At 39.7% G+C, this 15,590-nt stretch overlaps 1 protein-coding gene across 1 annotated transcript; it reads left to right on the top strand.

The window, feature by feature from the left end:
* The first annotated feature begins 325 nt into the window (after window positions 1–325).
* On the top strand, window positions 326–8,087 carry LOC110543471 (mas-related G-protein coupled receptor member B2-like). The gene is made up of 2 exons (XM_021629789.2): window positions 326–442; window positions 4,418–8,087. The coding sequence occupies exons 1-2, from the start codon at window positions 354–356 to the stop codon at window positions 5,421–5,423; spliced, it is 1,095 nt and encodes a 364-aa protein (XP_021485464.2). The 5' UTR covers window positions 326–353; the 3' UTR covers window positions 5,424–8,087.
* Window positions 8,088–15,590: the final 7,503 nt, after the last annotated feature.

The raw sequence follows: 15,590 nt of genomic DNA, 5'->3' as shown, positions 1-15,590 counted from the left end.
AAATGAAAGACTCATTTCAATCTGTCCACACTGTTAGCACCAGCAAAGGCATTGCAAAGATCACACCTTTGAGAGGACCAAGATCAAGGAGCAACTTTTTGTAGAAAAAAATCTGCTAAAATGTCATATAAGAAGAGAAACAATTTAAAATATTTTAGATGCCACTTAGTATGCACAGTACTCTATTACAGAACGAGAGCTGGGAGCCAGGCCAAATATTGAGAAAAGTCTCATGAAGAGCATGACTCAAAGGAGTGACACTCAGTACAGATCCAAGGACGGGAAACCACAGGTCTTTCTTCCCCTTTTTATTATGCTGCTTCAAGCACCAGTTTCTCTGCAGTCCCTGTACTATGATGTGTTTCATATCGACAACTGACTCAGGGGACTCTTCTTTCCCACAGAGCAGCTTCCCACTTCCTATAAGAAGAATGGAGGAAAGGTAAGATGCTTTTTGAGACATTCTCTGCAAATCTATCATCTATTTTTCTTAGTCCATAACCTTATAAATACATCTTGAGATGGAGAACCCCAGGAGTCTCATGTGTTTTTTGTGGAAACAGGAGTCATCAAAGTTCCCTTCATGACAGCACTGTAGGCTGGCAGACAGGGCTGCTGGAAGCCAGTGAACAAAGGTGGTGTCCTCTCTTGTACCTTCCCCCACACTCCTCTCCCCCAAAGTATTCAAATGTGCTGCTGTTGTTAGAATTCTGCCACTCTCCTTAACTTGACAAGCGTATGGGTAAAGGCACCATCTCTAAAAGCACAGTTTTGTCAGTACATCGGTTACCTGTATCTCCTGTAATGGAAAGTTTCAATTTCTTTGTCCATTTCTGCCTCAGTAGGCAACATATGGTCTAAAAATGAGTGACTGTGAGGAACAAAATTAAGTCAATTTATCAATAATGCACATATTTAGGGAAAGTTACATGAAATTTTGAACCCATCTCCAACCTCCGAAAAGAACATGGAGTGTGGAGTTTTAACAACTATTGTAAAGTAGAAGATATCTGAACCCAAGAACGATTGTTGCTGTGATTGCAAAGTACACCCGTGTTCTGCCCCAGGCACTCAATATTAATTTTGTTCTTTGATAATTTCATTTATGACATAATGTACTCTGATTATTCTTCCAAAATCTCTCAACTATTGCTTCCATCTCTGTCAATCACTTTCTGCACCAGTTCATTTTTGAGATTAGCACTTTTAGTTTTGTTTTGTAAAATATATTTTGTATGCCAACTGGGTGATTTAAACCAGCTATTGGCACCTAGTTTTGTTACTAGCGTGCACCTGATGGAAGCCAATGGTCTATCCTATCCTTGAATCTTTCTTTAGTTAATTATTTAGCTGGGAAAAATAGCCCTCCTAGTATACATCCTTCATCGATGCCTGGATGTTCATAGGAATATTTTTGTCCATTATCTGTGTGGGTATTCCCAAATGCTCTGAGTCTGTGACTGGAATGACTGTGTCTTGGTGAGGAGACATTATTTTGAAGCTCTTCTCCTTATTTTTCTTTCTCTTTCTTTCTTTCTTTCTTTCTTTCTTTCTTTCTTTCTTTCTTTCTTTCTTTCTTTCTTTCTTTCTGTTGCTTCTTTTCTTGCTGCTTTACTCTTTGAGTTTTTTATGTTCTCTAGACACCAGTCTTCTGCTGTATGTAGAGCTGGCCAATCGTATTGTTTTTACTTTAGTTGGGTATTTATTCCTGTCTTCTTAAAGTCCATTCTTTAAGTTTATTCAAGTCCTCTCTGAATTATTTGAACCCCTGAACACGTTTGTAATTGTTCTTTTGAACTCTTGTCTTGAGCTTCATCTAAATTATACTCAGTGGGGATACATACTATAGGACTAATGATCTTTAGGAAAGACATACCGTTTTTATTTTTCATATTGTTTACAATTTTTGATAGGATCTTAGCATCTGGAATTTGGTTCTTGGTTATGTCTTTTTGTACAAATATTTGGTCACCATTTTGAAGTCCCCAGGTGCATCAGAGACTACATAATTTGGAGAAATCTGAAAGGAACAAAGTTTTGGGGAGGAAGCCTCTTACCAGGGGCTTGCCAGTCCTACAGAGAAGGCCAAGGTGGCATAGCTAGCTTGAGAGCCAGAATAGTTCCAAGAGGGTGTAAACAAGGAAAGTGGTTTCTATCAAGATGTGTGTGACTCTTGATTGGTAGTTGTATTTTTCGGGGTGTGGAACATTATTTTTCTATGCTCTTCCAGCTCTATGATGTTTATTTTACATGTAACTGTTATTTTGCTGATAGGTTTTCCTTTGCAAGTAAACAGTCACATGTTCCTGCCACATTTAACATCAGTGTTATTTATGTGTCATCTTCTTCTGGCATGTTATTTTTTATTTTAATTTTTTAAAATTTATTTATTCCCCTTACATCCAGATTGCAGTTTCCCTCTCATTTTGGCTCCTCCCTGTCACCCTTTTCCTGTTCTCCTTCAAAAAGGTAGCCCTCCACCACCAACTCACTTCAGCACATCAAGTCACAGCAAAGCTGAGGTCATTCTTATCCACCTAGGCTTGCATCCAAGCAAACCAGTTAAGTTAGGAGGAATTGATCAAAAGCAGGCAACTGAGTCCATGTCATAGACAGTACCTGCTCAACTTACTAGGGAACCTACATGCAGATCAAACTGTTCATTGGTTACATATGTGTAGGGGGCTTAGGCCCAGCCCATGCATGCTTTTTTATTGGTGCTTTCATCTCTGTAGGACCCCATGGGTCTAAGTTATTGACTCTATTGGTCTTCTTATGGTATTCTTGTACCCCTTGGATACTTCTGTCTTTCACTCTCACCCTTCCAATATTGTTGGAATGGTCCTATATTTTTGTAGTTTAAGGAAAATTCTTAATCATGGAATTAGTTTTCTCTGCTTTAGTCTGCATCTCAGATCTATCTTTTGCACAAAGGGTACCTATGATCTCCAAAGTTGAGATTTTTTTCTATTTCCCTTCCCTTCCCTTCCCTTCCCTTCCCTTCCCTTCCCTTCCTTTCCTTTCCCTTCCCTTCCCTTCCCTTCCCTTCCCTTCCCTTCCCTTCCCTTCCCTTCCCTTCCCTTCCCTTCCCTTCCCTTCCCTTCCCTTCCCTTCCCTTCCCTTCCCTTTCTTTCTTCCTTTCCCTTCCCTTCCTTTCCTTATTCTTCTGTCTTTGATGTTTTCCCTTCCTTCAGTCCAGGCTTTTCAAGAATTCACTAAGTAGCTCAGACTGTGCTTGGATTCATTGAAATCTTCCTGGCCCAGCCTGTTGAGTCTTTCTTCTCTGTAAACATTGCTGTAAATGTTTCTGTGTCACAATGTCCTCTATTTAGCACAGTGGTCACTTTCCCCCTTCCTTTTATTTTTTCCCCAATTTGTAATTTATTCTTCAAGAATGTTAGAATTTTATTTAATCTCAGAATCAATGCCTAAATTCCAGCTGAAACTCTTCTAGGGCATCAAAAATAGCCATTTATTGGACACTCCTCCATTAGAAAATGACAAAGTTCATCATTAGCTATCTTGCAGCATAAGCCATTCTTTCAAAAACACTAGAACTTTCTGTTTACAGAGTCATCAGGAATTATATTTTTTTTTCTTTTTCTGTGTGTTTGGAACTAAACTTCCTCTAAAATACTTGCAAAAACATTTAATCTAAATTTGTATCTACAGTTGAAGTTATCATTAATATATTCATTTGTGAATAATTATCACATACATAATTTATATATGGTATATACATATGTAATATTTGTGAATAATAATAAATCAGTGAGAATTCTCAGTTACTCACTGTGTCTCAATAGAGAGATGCACACTTGTGATAGAACAATAGACAACAGAAAAGTGCTTACTGTCCTTGAAGGCTTTCCTGATTTCTAGTTTCAATCTGAAATGGAGACTGAGTCACAGTAGCCTAAGGTTTGGTTCTTTTCACACTGGTCTTAGTATGAAGTGGCATTACCTTCATGACTGTCATTTCTTATTTTCATATTTTCCTGTTTGAAAGCCTTCTACCATCCCAGCATTACTGAGAACTGCTCTTGGTCATGCTTCTGGCTTCTAAGTTCCTGTATCAGAGATGAACCAGCCTTTGGACTGAAAGAAAGTTGGGTTCAGAGATCTATTTCCTCTGACACATCCTGAGACACTGAGTGTCTATACTGCAGCCATCAACTACTGTCAAATCAGCACAGGACATAGTATGTAAATAGCCCAAATAAATATAAGCTGGATTTAAATTAAAGCTTCAGAAATACTGGTTTTGATAAATTACTTAATATCTATAGTCCTGTTTCTTCTCCTAATAAACCAGGTCAGTCATTATCACATAGTAGGGTGGTCCTGAGAATCAGAGTACACAGCAGGTGCTCATGTCTTTTTTTTTTTTTTTTTTTTTTTGTTGTTGTTGTTCTAGGAACACTAATGGAGATCTCCTAAGCAAGGATCTAAGCAACTCAACCTGGGAAACCAACAGCATATCACTGAATGGAAGTTACTACAATGACACTACACCTTGTGATGTCAAGGACCAAGCCATGATTTTGCTTTCCCTCATCATTTCTGCGGTTGGGATGGTACTAAATTCCATAGTGCTGTGGTTCCTGGGCTTCCGGATACACAGGAATGCCTTCTCTGTCTACATCCTCAACCTGGCTATGGCTGACTTACTCTTCCTGTGCTTTCAGTTTGTGTTTTGCCTTCTGGCTATCATTTACATCTTTTACTCCATTTATGTAGACATCCCCTTGTTTTTTTATGTTGTGCCAAATTTTGCTTACCTTTCGGGCCTGAGCATTCTCAGTGCCATTAGCACTGAACGCTGCCTGTCTGTCCTGTGGCCCATCTGGTATCACTGTAGACGTCCTAGACACACATCAGCTGTCACCTGTATCTTCCTTTGGGCACTGTCCCTAATGTTGGGTCTCCTGAAAGGAAATGCATGTGGCTTACTGTATGATAATTTTGACTTCGACTTCTTTTGGTGTTTTAGATTTTATGTCATCAATACTGTATGGTCAATTGTTTTATTTGTGGTTCTCTGTGGGTTCAGCCTCATCCTGCTTGTCAGGATCTTCTGTGGCTCACACAGAATTCCTATGACCAGGCTGTATGTAATCATTGCACTCACAGTGCTGCTCTTCCTGATCTTTGGTCTTCCCTTTGGGATCTACTGGCTCCTCTACGAAGGGCTTCAACATTTGTATTATATTAAAAATTGTGATTTTTATCATGATACACTATTCCTATCCTGCATTAACAGCTGTGCCAACCCCATCATTTACTTCCTTGCTGGCTCCATTAGGCACCGCAGGTTCCAGCAGAAAAGCCTGAAGTTATTGCTGCAGAGAGCCATGCAGGACACTCCAGAGGAGGAAGAAGGTGGAGAGAGGGGTACTTCAGGAAAAGTGGAAACAGTCTAGTGTACCAGCTGAGATCTGCTTCTATCAGAAATGGTTTTGAGAGAGAAATATGTTTCTTATTTGTGTGGGCTATTTTCACAACATTTTTCAGTTTGTTGCCTGGTCTTCAATAAGTTAAAAAAACAACAATCATTTTTGTGATAGTTGAGAGATACAGATCTTGTGTCTGGAACATTTTTGGAGCTGTGTTACTCAGAGCTTCACAATCTCCTTCTGATGGCGCTCCTTAAAAGCGTCTGGGGACAAAGACTGATACTGTTGACAAGTCCCTCTTTCATCAGAAGGCTAAAGAAAGTGCAAGAAAGGGTTGCATTTCTTTAGTTACTGAAATTTATAGTGCTTAAACAAATGCTATATCTTGAAAAACATTTCTTTCTCAATGTTTCAAGAGTTAAATAGATAAACTTTATGATCCTAGTAGTTAATTTCTGTAGGTCATAAAGAATGTGATCGTCTTTCACATATATAGGAGCTGTTTGGGAGTGATAAGGAGGTGAGGGCTTATTGGAAGAAATGTGTCACTGGGAGGGCACTTTGAAGTTTCAAAAGCACACATTATTTCCATCTTCCCTTTTCTCTCTCTGTGTATGTGTGTATTTGTCTTTCTATCTGTCTTATGCATATCAGATGTTTGCAATGAGCTATTGCTACAGTACCATGTGTCCCTGTTTGCTGGCCTCCTGCCATGCTCTCTGCCATGATGATGATGGATACAAACCCTCTGGAACCTGGAGCTTCCAAATTAATTTTTTTAGAAGTTTTCTTGATCAGAATAAGTAGAAAAGTAACCAGGACATAAGATTGTGCCAAGGACTGGGATATTGCTGTCGTAAGCCTGACTGTGATGCTCTTCGAAATTATGTGGAAGACTTGGGGACATTGGAATAGGAAAAGAGTTGATTGCTGTAAGTGGGCCTTAAGTGGAAGCTTGGAAGACAGTGATGCTGCAAATATGATAAAGATCATTTCAAGAGGTTTCAGAGGGGATCAAGATAGCAACAGGTCCCAGAGACTATTACTGTGGAATTTTGCAAAGAATGTGACTGCTTTTTGGTTGCATGCGGGTTGATGCCCCAGGTCCCGCCTCTGAGAAAAAGGTATCAGACCGGTCTGATGCTCTTTGGGTGGATGACACCTAAACGAACATCGGTACAAAGTCCCAATTTATTTCTAATATCAGAGATCAGACCTCTACTCTTGCCTGATGCATCTAAAACAAAAAGGGGGAACTGTAGAGAGATGCGGAATGCTATGCCTTAAAGATGGAGTTGGTTTCCGCCTTCCACCTTCCCGATGGTGAGTGCTCTCTGTCACGAACAATTCCACATTTGGCTAAGGCTGAGGATCTGGCTTGCTTCCATGTATGTGGACCTATCTGCATTGCCCACGTGGCACGCCTGGGTTGGCTACCCAGAGGCTATTTAAGCTGTGGGCTGGCTTTCCCCAGGGTCTGAGGATTGTTCAAGGTTCCTGAATAAACTGCATTGAAAAAAATAAAATAAAATAAAATAAAAAAGATCAGTTAAAAAAAAAAAAAGAATGTGCCCGAAGCAAAATTGAAAGGTTTTGGACTAGTTTGGTTTGCAGAGCAGATTACATCAACATGAGGAAGAACAAGCAGGGCAAAAAGAATAACAAATGTCCAATTTGAGGACTGAAAATGCCCCAGAAAATTTAATGTTGGAGCTAAGTGTTTTGCTCAAAGAGAGCAACTGTTTAAAGAGAGACCTGTTGTGAAACAGAATAAGGGGAGTGCCACTAAATAGGAAGACCTCACCCAGCTAAACTTCCAACTTTCAAAAGGGAAATGCCTAAACACTCTTCTAAAACAAAGGAAATAAATGAAAGAAATAAGTCAAAGCATAAGTAAATGTAATTTCAGGAAGGGGTGAGGTTCCATACAAAGCTAGGAGTAAAAATTGGCAGCATCAATCATGTGCTTCTGGCCTTCCAGTCAAGAAGAATGCAGAAGTAAAGGGGTTGTGAGATGTTCCTCCAAGGTTGCCAAAAGCCACTGAGCCAGCCCTGTGGCAGGGCAGTCCTTGTGTGGAGGCCCAGAGAGGCTACTGTGAAAATCAAGCCTAGATTATTATTATTATTATTGTTGTTGTTGTTGTTGTTGTTATTATTATTATTATTATTTTTTCTGGAGACCTAAAATGTTGGAGACACTAGAACTGTGGGATACCTACTAAGGAAAGATGCAAAGAGTATGTGAAATCAGCCCAAGAGATAGGAGTGAAATGTGTTACAGTTGTAAATCTGAAAATGCAGACCTATCTCAGCCTTTTGACATCAAGACATGGAACTATCAGATTTGGAGTTTCTCTGGATTTTAATTTTGGCTTGGCCCAGTATTTCCTCATTCTTCTCTTTCTCCCATTCCTCTCTTTTTGATTGGTAATGTATGTTCTGTGCCTTTGTATATTGGAAATATGTACTTTGGTTTTTCATTTGAAAAAGGGTTACAATTACGAGATTGTCTTGAGTCTCAGTAGAGACTTTGGAATTTTTTTTTTAATTACACTTTATTCACTTTGTATCCCCCCATAAGGCCCTCCTTCCTCTCCTTCCAGTTCCACCCTCCTCTCCCTCTTCTTCATACATGCCTCTCCCCAAGTCCACTGATAGTGGAGGTCCTCCTCTCCGTCCTTCTGATCTTAGTCTATCAGATCACATCAGGAATGGATGCATTGTCATCTTCTGTGGCCTGGTAAGGCTGCTCCCCCCTCAGGGGGAGGTGATCAAAGAGCAGGCCAATCAGATTATGTCAGAGGCAGTCCCTCTTCCCATTACAATGGAACCCACTTGGACACTAAACTGCCATGGGCTACATCTGGGCAGGGGTTCTAGGTTATTTCTATGCCTGGTACTTGGTTGGAGTATGAGTTTCTGGGAAGACCCCTGTGTTCAAATTTTCTGGTTCTGTAGCTCTGCTTGTGGGATTCCTGTCCTCTGCAGCTCTTACTATTTCCCACTTCTTACATAAGATTCCATGCACTCTGCCCAACAATTGGCCATAAGTTTCAGCATCTGCTTTGATAGTCTGCAGGGCAGAGCCTTTCAGAGGCCCTCTGTGGCAGGTTTCTAGGTTGTTTCCTGTTTTCTTCTTCTTCTGATGTCCATTCCCTTTGCCTTTCGGGATGGGGATTAAGCATTTTAGTCAGGGTCCTCTCTCTTGTTTAGTTTCTTTAGATGTACAGATTTTAGTAGGTTTATCCTATGTTATATGTCTATATGAGTGAGTATATACCGTGTGTGTCTTTCTGCTTCTGGGACAGCTCACTCAAGATGATCCTTTCCAGGTCCCACCATTTACCTGCAAATTTCATGATTTCCTTATTTTTCATTGCTGAGTAATACTCCATTGTGTAGATGTACCACAATTTCTGCATCCATCTTTTAGTTGAGGGGCATCTGGGCTGTTTCCAGCTTTTGGCTGTTGTAAATAAAGCTGCTACAAACATGGTTGAGCAAATGTCCTTATTATGTAGTTGAGCCTCTTTTGGATATATGCCTAGGAGTCTGAGAAAGCGCCAGATTGCTTTCCAGAGTGGTTGTACAAGTTTACATTCCCACCAGCAGTGGAGGAGGGTTCCCCTTTCTCCACAGCCTCTCCAGCATGTGTTGTCACTTGAGTTTTTCATCTTGGCCATTCTGATGGGTGTAAGGTGAAATCTCAGGGTCATTTTGATTTGCATTTCCCTGATGGCTAATGAGATTGAGCATTTCTTTAAGTGTTTCTGTGCCATTCAATATTCCTCTACAGAGAATTCTCTGTTTAGCTCTGTTCCCCATTTTTTAATTGGATTACTTGGTTTGCTGCTTTTCAACTTCTTTAGTTCTTTATCCTTATTTTATGTCTAATATCCACTTATAAGTGAGTGTATTCCATGTGTGTCGTTCTGCTTCTAGGATACCTCACTCAGGATGATCTTTTCTAGTTCCCCCCATTTGCCTGCAATTTTCATGATTTCCTTGTTTTTAATTGCTATGTAGTATTCCATTGTGTAAATGTACCACGATTTTTGTACCCATTCCTCAGCTGAGGGACATCTGAGTTATTTCCCAGGGGGAGGTGATCAAAGAGCAGGCCATGAGTTCATGTCAGAGACAGTCCCTGTTCCTATTACTGGGGAACCGTCTTGGACACTGAGCTACCATGGGCTACAAGATGATGATTTTAATTCATCTTACTTTTATATTCCTCAATTTTATTGATTTATTCTTTTTATTTTCTGTCTCTCACTCACCAAAAGATGTGTCAACCATATCATATTATTGTTCTGTGTATATTGACTCTTTAAAATACATTCTAGTTGTAAGTGAAATTATGTGAGTTTTTTCTCTTTACATTAATCTTATAAAAATAGCATCATGAACATTAAATCACCCACATTACACCAAATAACCAGGATTCCATGCTGTCAACAGTTGAGTAACCATGTTCTGTATGTGACTGCCACAGTTTCATGATCAATTCCTCCATTGTTCCCTGCCTGGGTGACTCCCTTGCCTTGTTTAATGGGAATAATTATTAAGTAAACATGAAAGACATACTTTTTGTAGAGTGATATACCTTTGTCCATTCCTTAATTTTTAGCTAAAATGGCTTTATTTTCAAATAGAAATCTGGTATGATTTTTAAGTCTTTGTAATTATTTTGTGTTTTCTTTTGTTTTTGAGATTATTATATAGTAATATAATTTCCTTTCCCTTTCTCCATCCTTATCTACCTCCTTGCTTTGTTTCACATTAATCACCATTTTCATCACTACTTGTTTTTACACACACACACACACACACACACACACACACACACACACACACATTCTTAAGTATAATAATGTTCTCAGTCTACATGTTACTTTTTTTTTAAAGCTGACACATTTATATTGTATAATCAGTTTGTGTGGTTTTTTTAAGGGGAAGACTAGTTCTCCTAGTTTCAGCATTTCTTAGTTGCTTGCTATCTCTTGTGTAGTTTTGAGGTCTTCTGGTGTTATTCCCATCCAGTTTGCTGTGTCTATTGTTGCTGTTCAGCTCATTTTTGGAGATTCATGTTGGTGAGAGTTTATGTATGTAGCTTCTGATATTACTTGAAGACACAATCTCACAGCAAACTTGTAGATCATCCTGATCTCAAAATCTGTAATCCCAACCTCCCCACTCTTTCTGCAATGATACCAAAGCCTTAGGTGCAGGTGCATTACAGATGCACTCATTGGAACTGGGCTCCACAACTGCATTTTGATTGGTTGTGGTTTTCCATATTAGTCTATATCTGTTGCAAAAAGAAATTAATTTGATGAGGGGTGTGGACTATATTCATTATTGGCTGTAAGAATTATCCTGGAGTTTAATAAAGTTGTGGTTGTAAGTTCTCTTTGAAGATCGAAGATCTCACTGTTCCTTGGTAGATGGCTACATTTTCAGTGACAGGCATAACTTCATTCTTGTTGGGCTCATCTTAAATACAATTACAGACTATTGGTTACCACTAAATTATTTACCCTTATGGTTATCATGACATGCTGGTCATTGTTGAGGTTTATAGCTGGGTAAGATTGTTCATTGTTTTCTTCCTTACAAAGTTTGTATAATTCCTTTTCATCCAGTAAGGTTAGTTCTCAGGGAGGAGGCAATGAAGTCATTTCAATCTCATACCTCTGGGCTTTGTGTCTAAATTGAATTGACCTCTCAGAAAAAGGGCTTTACAGTCCACCTCTGGGAGACAAATTCAGAGAAATATCCCATATGTTTTAGGAGTCTCTTAAAAATCCATGCTGTTCTTTATATTTAAATGTACTACAAGTCTCTATATTTAGTTTCTGTATTAGACAATGCACATTAAGTGAATATTCATATAGACGTATTATTACTGAATACTCAGCTTTTCTCTTTTTGGGGCTTTCTCTCATTTATGTTTGTACTTCTCGGTATTGAGCACCAGTTCTTGTGCAAAATGAACTCCATTCTCATCCCTATTCAATTCTTTTCTTTTCTTTTTCTTTTTGCATTCTTATATCTTTTGGTCTTCTTTGGCTCAACTGAATATTTTTTTCACTCCATTTTTATTTTCTATCATGGCATGGCATTCTTTTTACAATAATCATGTATAAACTGGCTCAGCAGCAGAGACTCTCTCTTCCTGCCTGATGACCTAGGCTCTCAGGATTCCACGAGGTGGCAATGGAGAATTAACTCCTGAGAGTTTTCTTCTGATCTTGACACTCTATCCACATCATCTATGAAGTTGTATAATGCAAACACACAAGCACACATGACATAAAAAATAAAAACCTTAAATATTCGTTTATTTACCATCCTAAAAATTTACAGGGTGTATTTGAAGTTAAAAATGAAATGTAGAGCAGTTTTTTTTTTTTGGCTCAGTATGAGTGTGATTCTCTATAGTCATATGAAGATGTACATCCTTTAACAACAGCTAAGAAAATGAGTGAAAAAGAACAGTTTCTCACTGTAGTATGATTCAAATGTAGGCCTATTTTGGAGATGGAAATGAAAGAGTGGCTTGTGATACTTGTAACTGTGAGCAGCACTGTGTGGACAGGGATGTAATTACATGCTTGGGAAATGAACAGGAAATTAAGTCCAGGTTTTGATTTGGAGCCGAGTACCAGGCCCTCATTGTGAAGTTCAGTGTTGGAGTTCTTCTTGACTACCTCCAAGTCAGTGTTCACAGGTGAGCCACGAAAATAGAATCAGCAAAAAGAAAACATCTTCATCTAATACCCATCCTGCAGTAGTGATTGGCAGAGTGAGGGAGGAGCAAAAATTGATGTGCTGTGCAGAAGGCAAGAAGAATATCAGAGGGTTTGGTTAAGAGCTCAGTGCTAATCTTCATAAAATGATCTGGCACTATTTTTAAAATAATATTGAAAATAGTCTTTTATTAATTTTTAAAAATTTACTTACTTTAAGTCCCCATCATAGCACCCTCGATCATTTCCTCCTGGTTCTACCCTCCCTCTCTCCCTCCCTCTGCCCCCCATCCCTCTTCCCTAGTCCTCAGAAAGGGGGAGCTCTCCTCCTCTACCAACTGACCCCACCCTATCCAGTCTCAGCCTGGATCTTCTTTCTGAAAATAGATTTTTTAAATATAATATATTCCAATTATGGTTTCCCCTACCCTATACCCTCTCCACTCCCCCATCTACCCAAAACTACATCCTTTCTTTCTCTCTCTCTCATTAGGATTCAAAGAGGAATTTTATTATTAAATAATAATAAAATGAAATAAACAAACAAGAAATAAAAGAAAATGAGTCAAAGAAAAAGCTCAAAAATATACATAGACACAGAGACACATGTTTTCTCCTACACATAAATCCCATAAAAATGCTGTTTTAGGGTTTCTATTGCTGTGAAAAGATACCATGATCATGGCAACTCTCATAAAGAAAAACATTTAATTGACGCTGGCTTACAGTTTCAGAGGTTCAGTCCATTATCATCATGGTGGGAAGCATGGCAGCATGCAGGCAGACGTGGTCCTGGAGAAGGAGCTGAGAGTTCTACATCTGGACTATTAATAAAACAAGCTCTGAACACAGGCCAGGACTGAAGACAGAGCTGCCTGCAGAGGTATCTAACAGAGACCTAGGCTCTCATTGGACAGACCTGAGTATCTGCCTATATTATTGCCAATCAGAGGCTCCCTTGTAATGAATGTGCCTATGGTTGTAGTTATAGGACTCAAGTACACATCAGTTTGTTATTAGTCTTGGTGGCCCAGGGACTGTCTCTATCACTTGCCCTCCATCACCAAGTAACACAACTATGACCAAGCCAATGTCATATACTCATATACCAAACAATAAAAGTGCTTAGGACCAGGCAGGAAACTCTGCTCCAGTGACACAGATCAATGTGACACACATCATCACCAGGTTTCCTTTGAGCTTTGGGGCAAAGCCAAGAGCTGAAAACTTTTAAAGCTTTGTCACTCAGTAACCCCTAGCACAAAATCAGCCTGGGCATCCAAGGGGACTGCCTTCCTTAAAAGGACTTCAATCTTGAAATGTAGTGTACGGCAATGCTTGCTTTATTCAAGTTAAGACATAAAAATAAGCAGAGCTCTTTTTCATGGAATTTTTTACTGAATAGGTAAGACCTTATGCTGAGAATATATGTAGCCCACAGGTCTACGCAAGGGTCCAGTCCATATAATAACTACTTAGCCAGGGCTGAACATAATACGCTGGGTACATGGCCATCTTAACAGTAGACTTTACATAGTGTGGGCTTTCATCCTGTTTCTGCACTGTGCTTGTTTTGATGGGCTGTGAGTTCAGAGTATGACAAGCTTGGTGTCATGCTGGGGATTCAGTATAATATGGAAACCTGGGATAATCTATGTTCAGGGATTAGCCTATATCCTGTACCAATGCTAAAGTCAGTGACTAAGCCACATATGTGAGACTACCCTGGCACCAGAGAGATGCTTCTATGTGTAGGAAACCTCACAACATACCAACACCTCCTTAATATTGTAAAAGGCATATTAGAGAATTTCAAACAAATACCTAAAGAAAACTTCAAGAAGATGTCAAAGAAAAAATATAGCAGCAGTAGAAAAAAAGAGCTTGATAATGGGAAAGATTTTGAAAATTTGCTGGCCATAGTCCATGGCAGAGGTGTTAAACACATGAACCTGTAGTAGCTGTGGCTACCTGCACAAGAGCAAATGTGGGGCATGTGGACTGTGCAACTGGGGAAATCAGCATGGAGCTTTAGTGGGGTTGAGACCTCCTCAAACCCTGAGAATCTCAGTCTTGGGTCCAGCAGGTGTAATAATTATGCTTACATGCTCCAATGCAAATAGTCTAAACAGCCCCTACCTCCACGATTCTTGGGTAGTCATACCGCCTGGCACCTGGAATTCTTCTCCATGTAAATAAAACATCACCAGCATTGTTCTAACCAATGAAATGCACTCACCCTAAAAAACCCTCCCCACTCACCAATGTTTATGTAGTTCCTGCTCACTTCGAATAAACTTGAATAAACTTGAACAAGCTGGAAGGTCTCTTTAAGCTATAAGAGCTTAAAGAACTGTTTTGGAGACACCCGATGCTGGAATCCTTGGACCTGCCCAGCTAGCCACTCAGGTCTGGTATCAGCACACTCCAATGCCTGAATGCTCCAAAGAGAAGAAGCAGAACCCTGGCCTACTATCATCCACAAGAGCTGTAACACTGAAATCCTTGGAGAAGGCCTTTCTCGCTCTCTGACCTCCTAGCTGGACTGGGATCCTGCAGACTCAGCTGTTCCAGGATCCATCCCATCCTTTCCAGTCAAGTGTGCCGTGGTGCCTGAACACTCCTGCGGGAGGCAGTGCAGCAAAGAACCACCATCAAGCCCGTTAAAAATTCCAGAGAGTTCCAAGTTCCTGTTGTAGAATTGGAAACAGGAATCAGGAAATCAGGTTGGATAATTATAAAAAAATCCAAAATTGATCAGTAGTATGGCCCAGCTATACTACTCCTTGGCACATATCTACAGGGCTTGACATCCTACTCCGAAGATACTTTCTCCGCCATGTTTATTTACACTCTCTTCACAATAGTGAGGAAATGGAAACAACCCAAATCTCTTTCAACTGATGAATGGATAAGGCATAGTGGATAGTGTTCAGGTATAAAGAAAATGAAATTGTTAAATTTGGAGGTAAATGGATGGAACTAAGAGAAACAACACAGATCGAGAAAGTTTAACACTGCATGTTGTACCTTATGTGTGGATCCTAACTTCAAATCTTTATATTTGCGCTTATAATCTGAAGTATCCACAGAAACCAAATGCCCTACTTTTGTTTCTATTGTTGTGTTAACCAACATGTGAAGGAAAGTGATTATTTGGCTTATATATTGTGGGTCTACTCTACTGGGGAAAGCCAAGGCAGGAAACCCAGGACAGGAACCCACAGTTTGGAACTAGAACAGAAGGCATGAAAGAATTCTGTCTACTGGCTTGTTCTCTATGGCTTGCTCAGTCTGCTTTCTTTTTCAATGCTGTTTATTCAGGAACATTGAACAATCCTCGGACCCCGGGGAAAGCCAGCCCACAGCTTAAATAGCCTCTGGGTAGCCAACCCAGGCGTGCCACGGGGGCAATGCAGATAGGTCCACATACATGGAAGCA

This window comes from Meriones unguiculatus, chromosome 14, assembly GCF_030254825.1.
Source record: "Meriones unguiculatus strain TT.TT164.6M chromosome 14, Bangor_MerUng_6.1, whole genome shotgun sequence".
NCBI lineage: Eukaryota > Metazoa > Chordata > Mammalia > Rodentia > Muridae > Meriones > Meriones unguiculatus.
This window is presented reverse-complemented; position numbering and strand designations above follow the sequence as displayed.

Bases quoted from the DNA above. Each gene is read 5' to 3' on its own strand.
- LOC110543471 (XM_021629789.2), top strand. From the start codon at position 354: ATGATGTGTTTCATATCGACAACTGACTCAGGGGACTCTTCTTTCCCA. The intron at 443-4,417 runs GTAAGATGCTTT...TTGTTGTTCTAG, and splicing joins ATAAGAAGAATGGAGGAAAG to GAACACTAATGGAGATCTCC.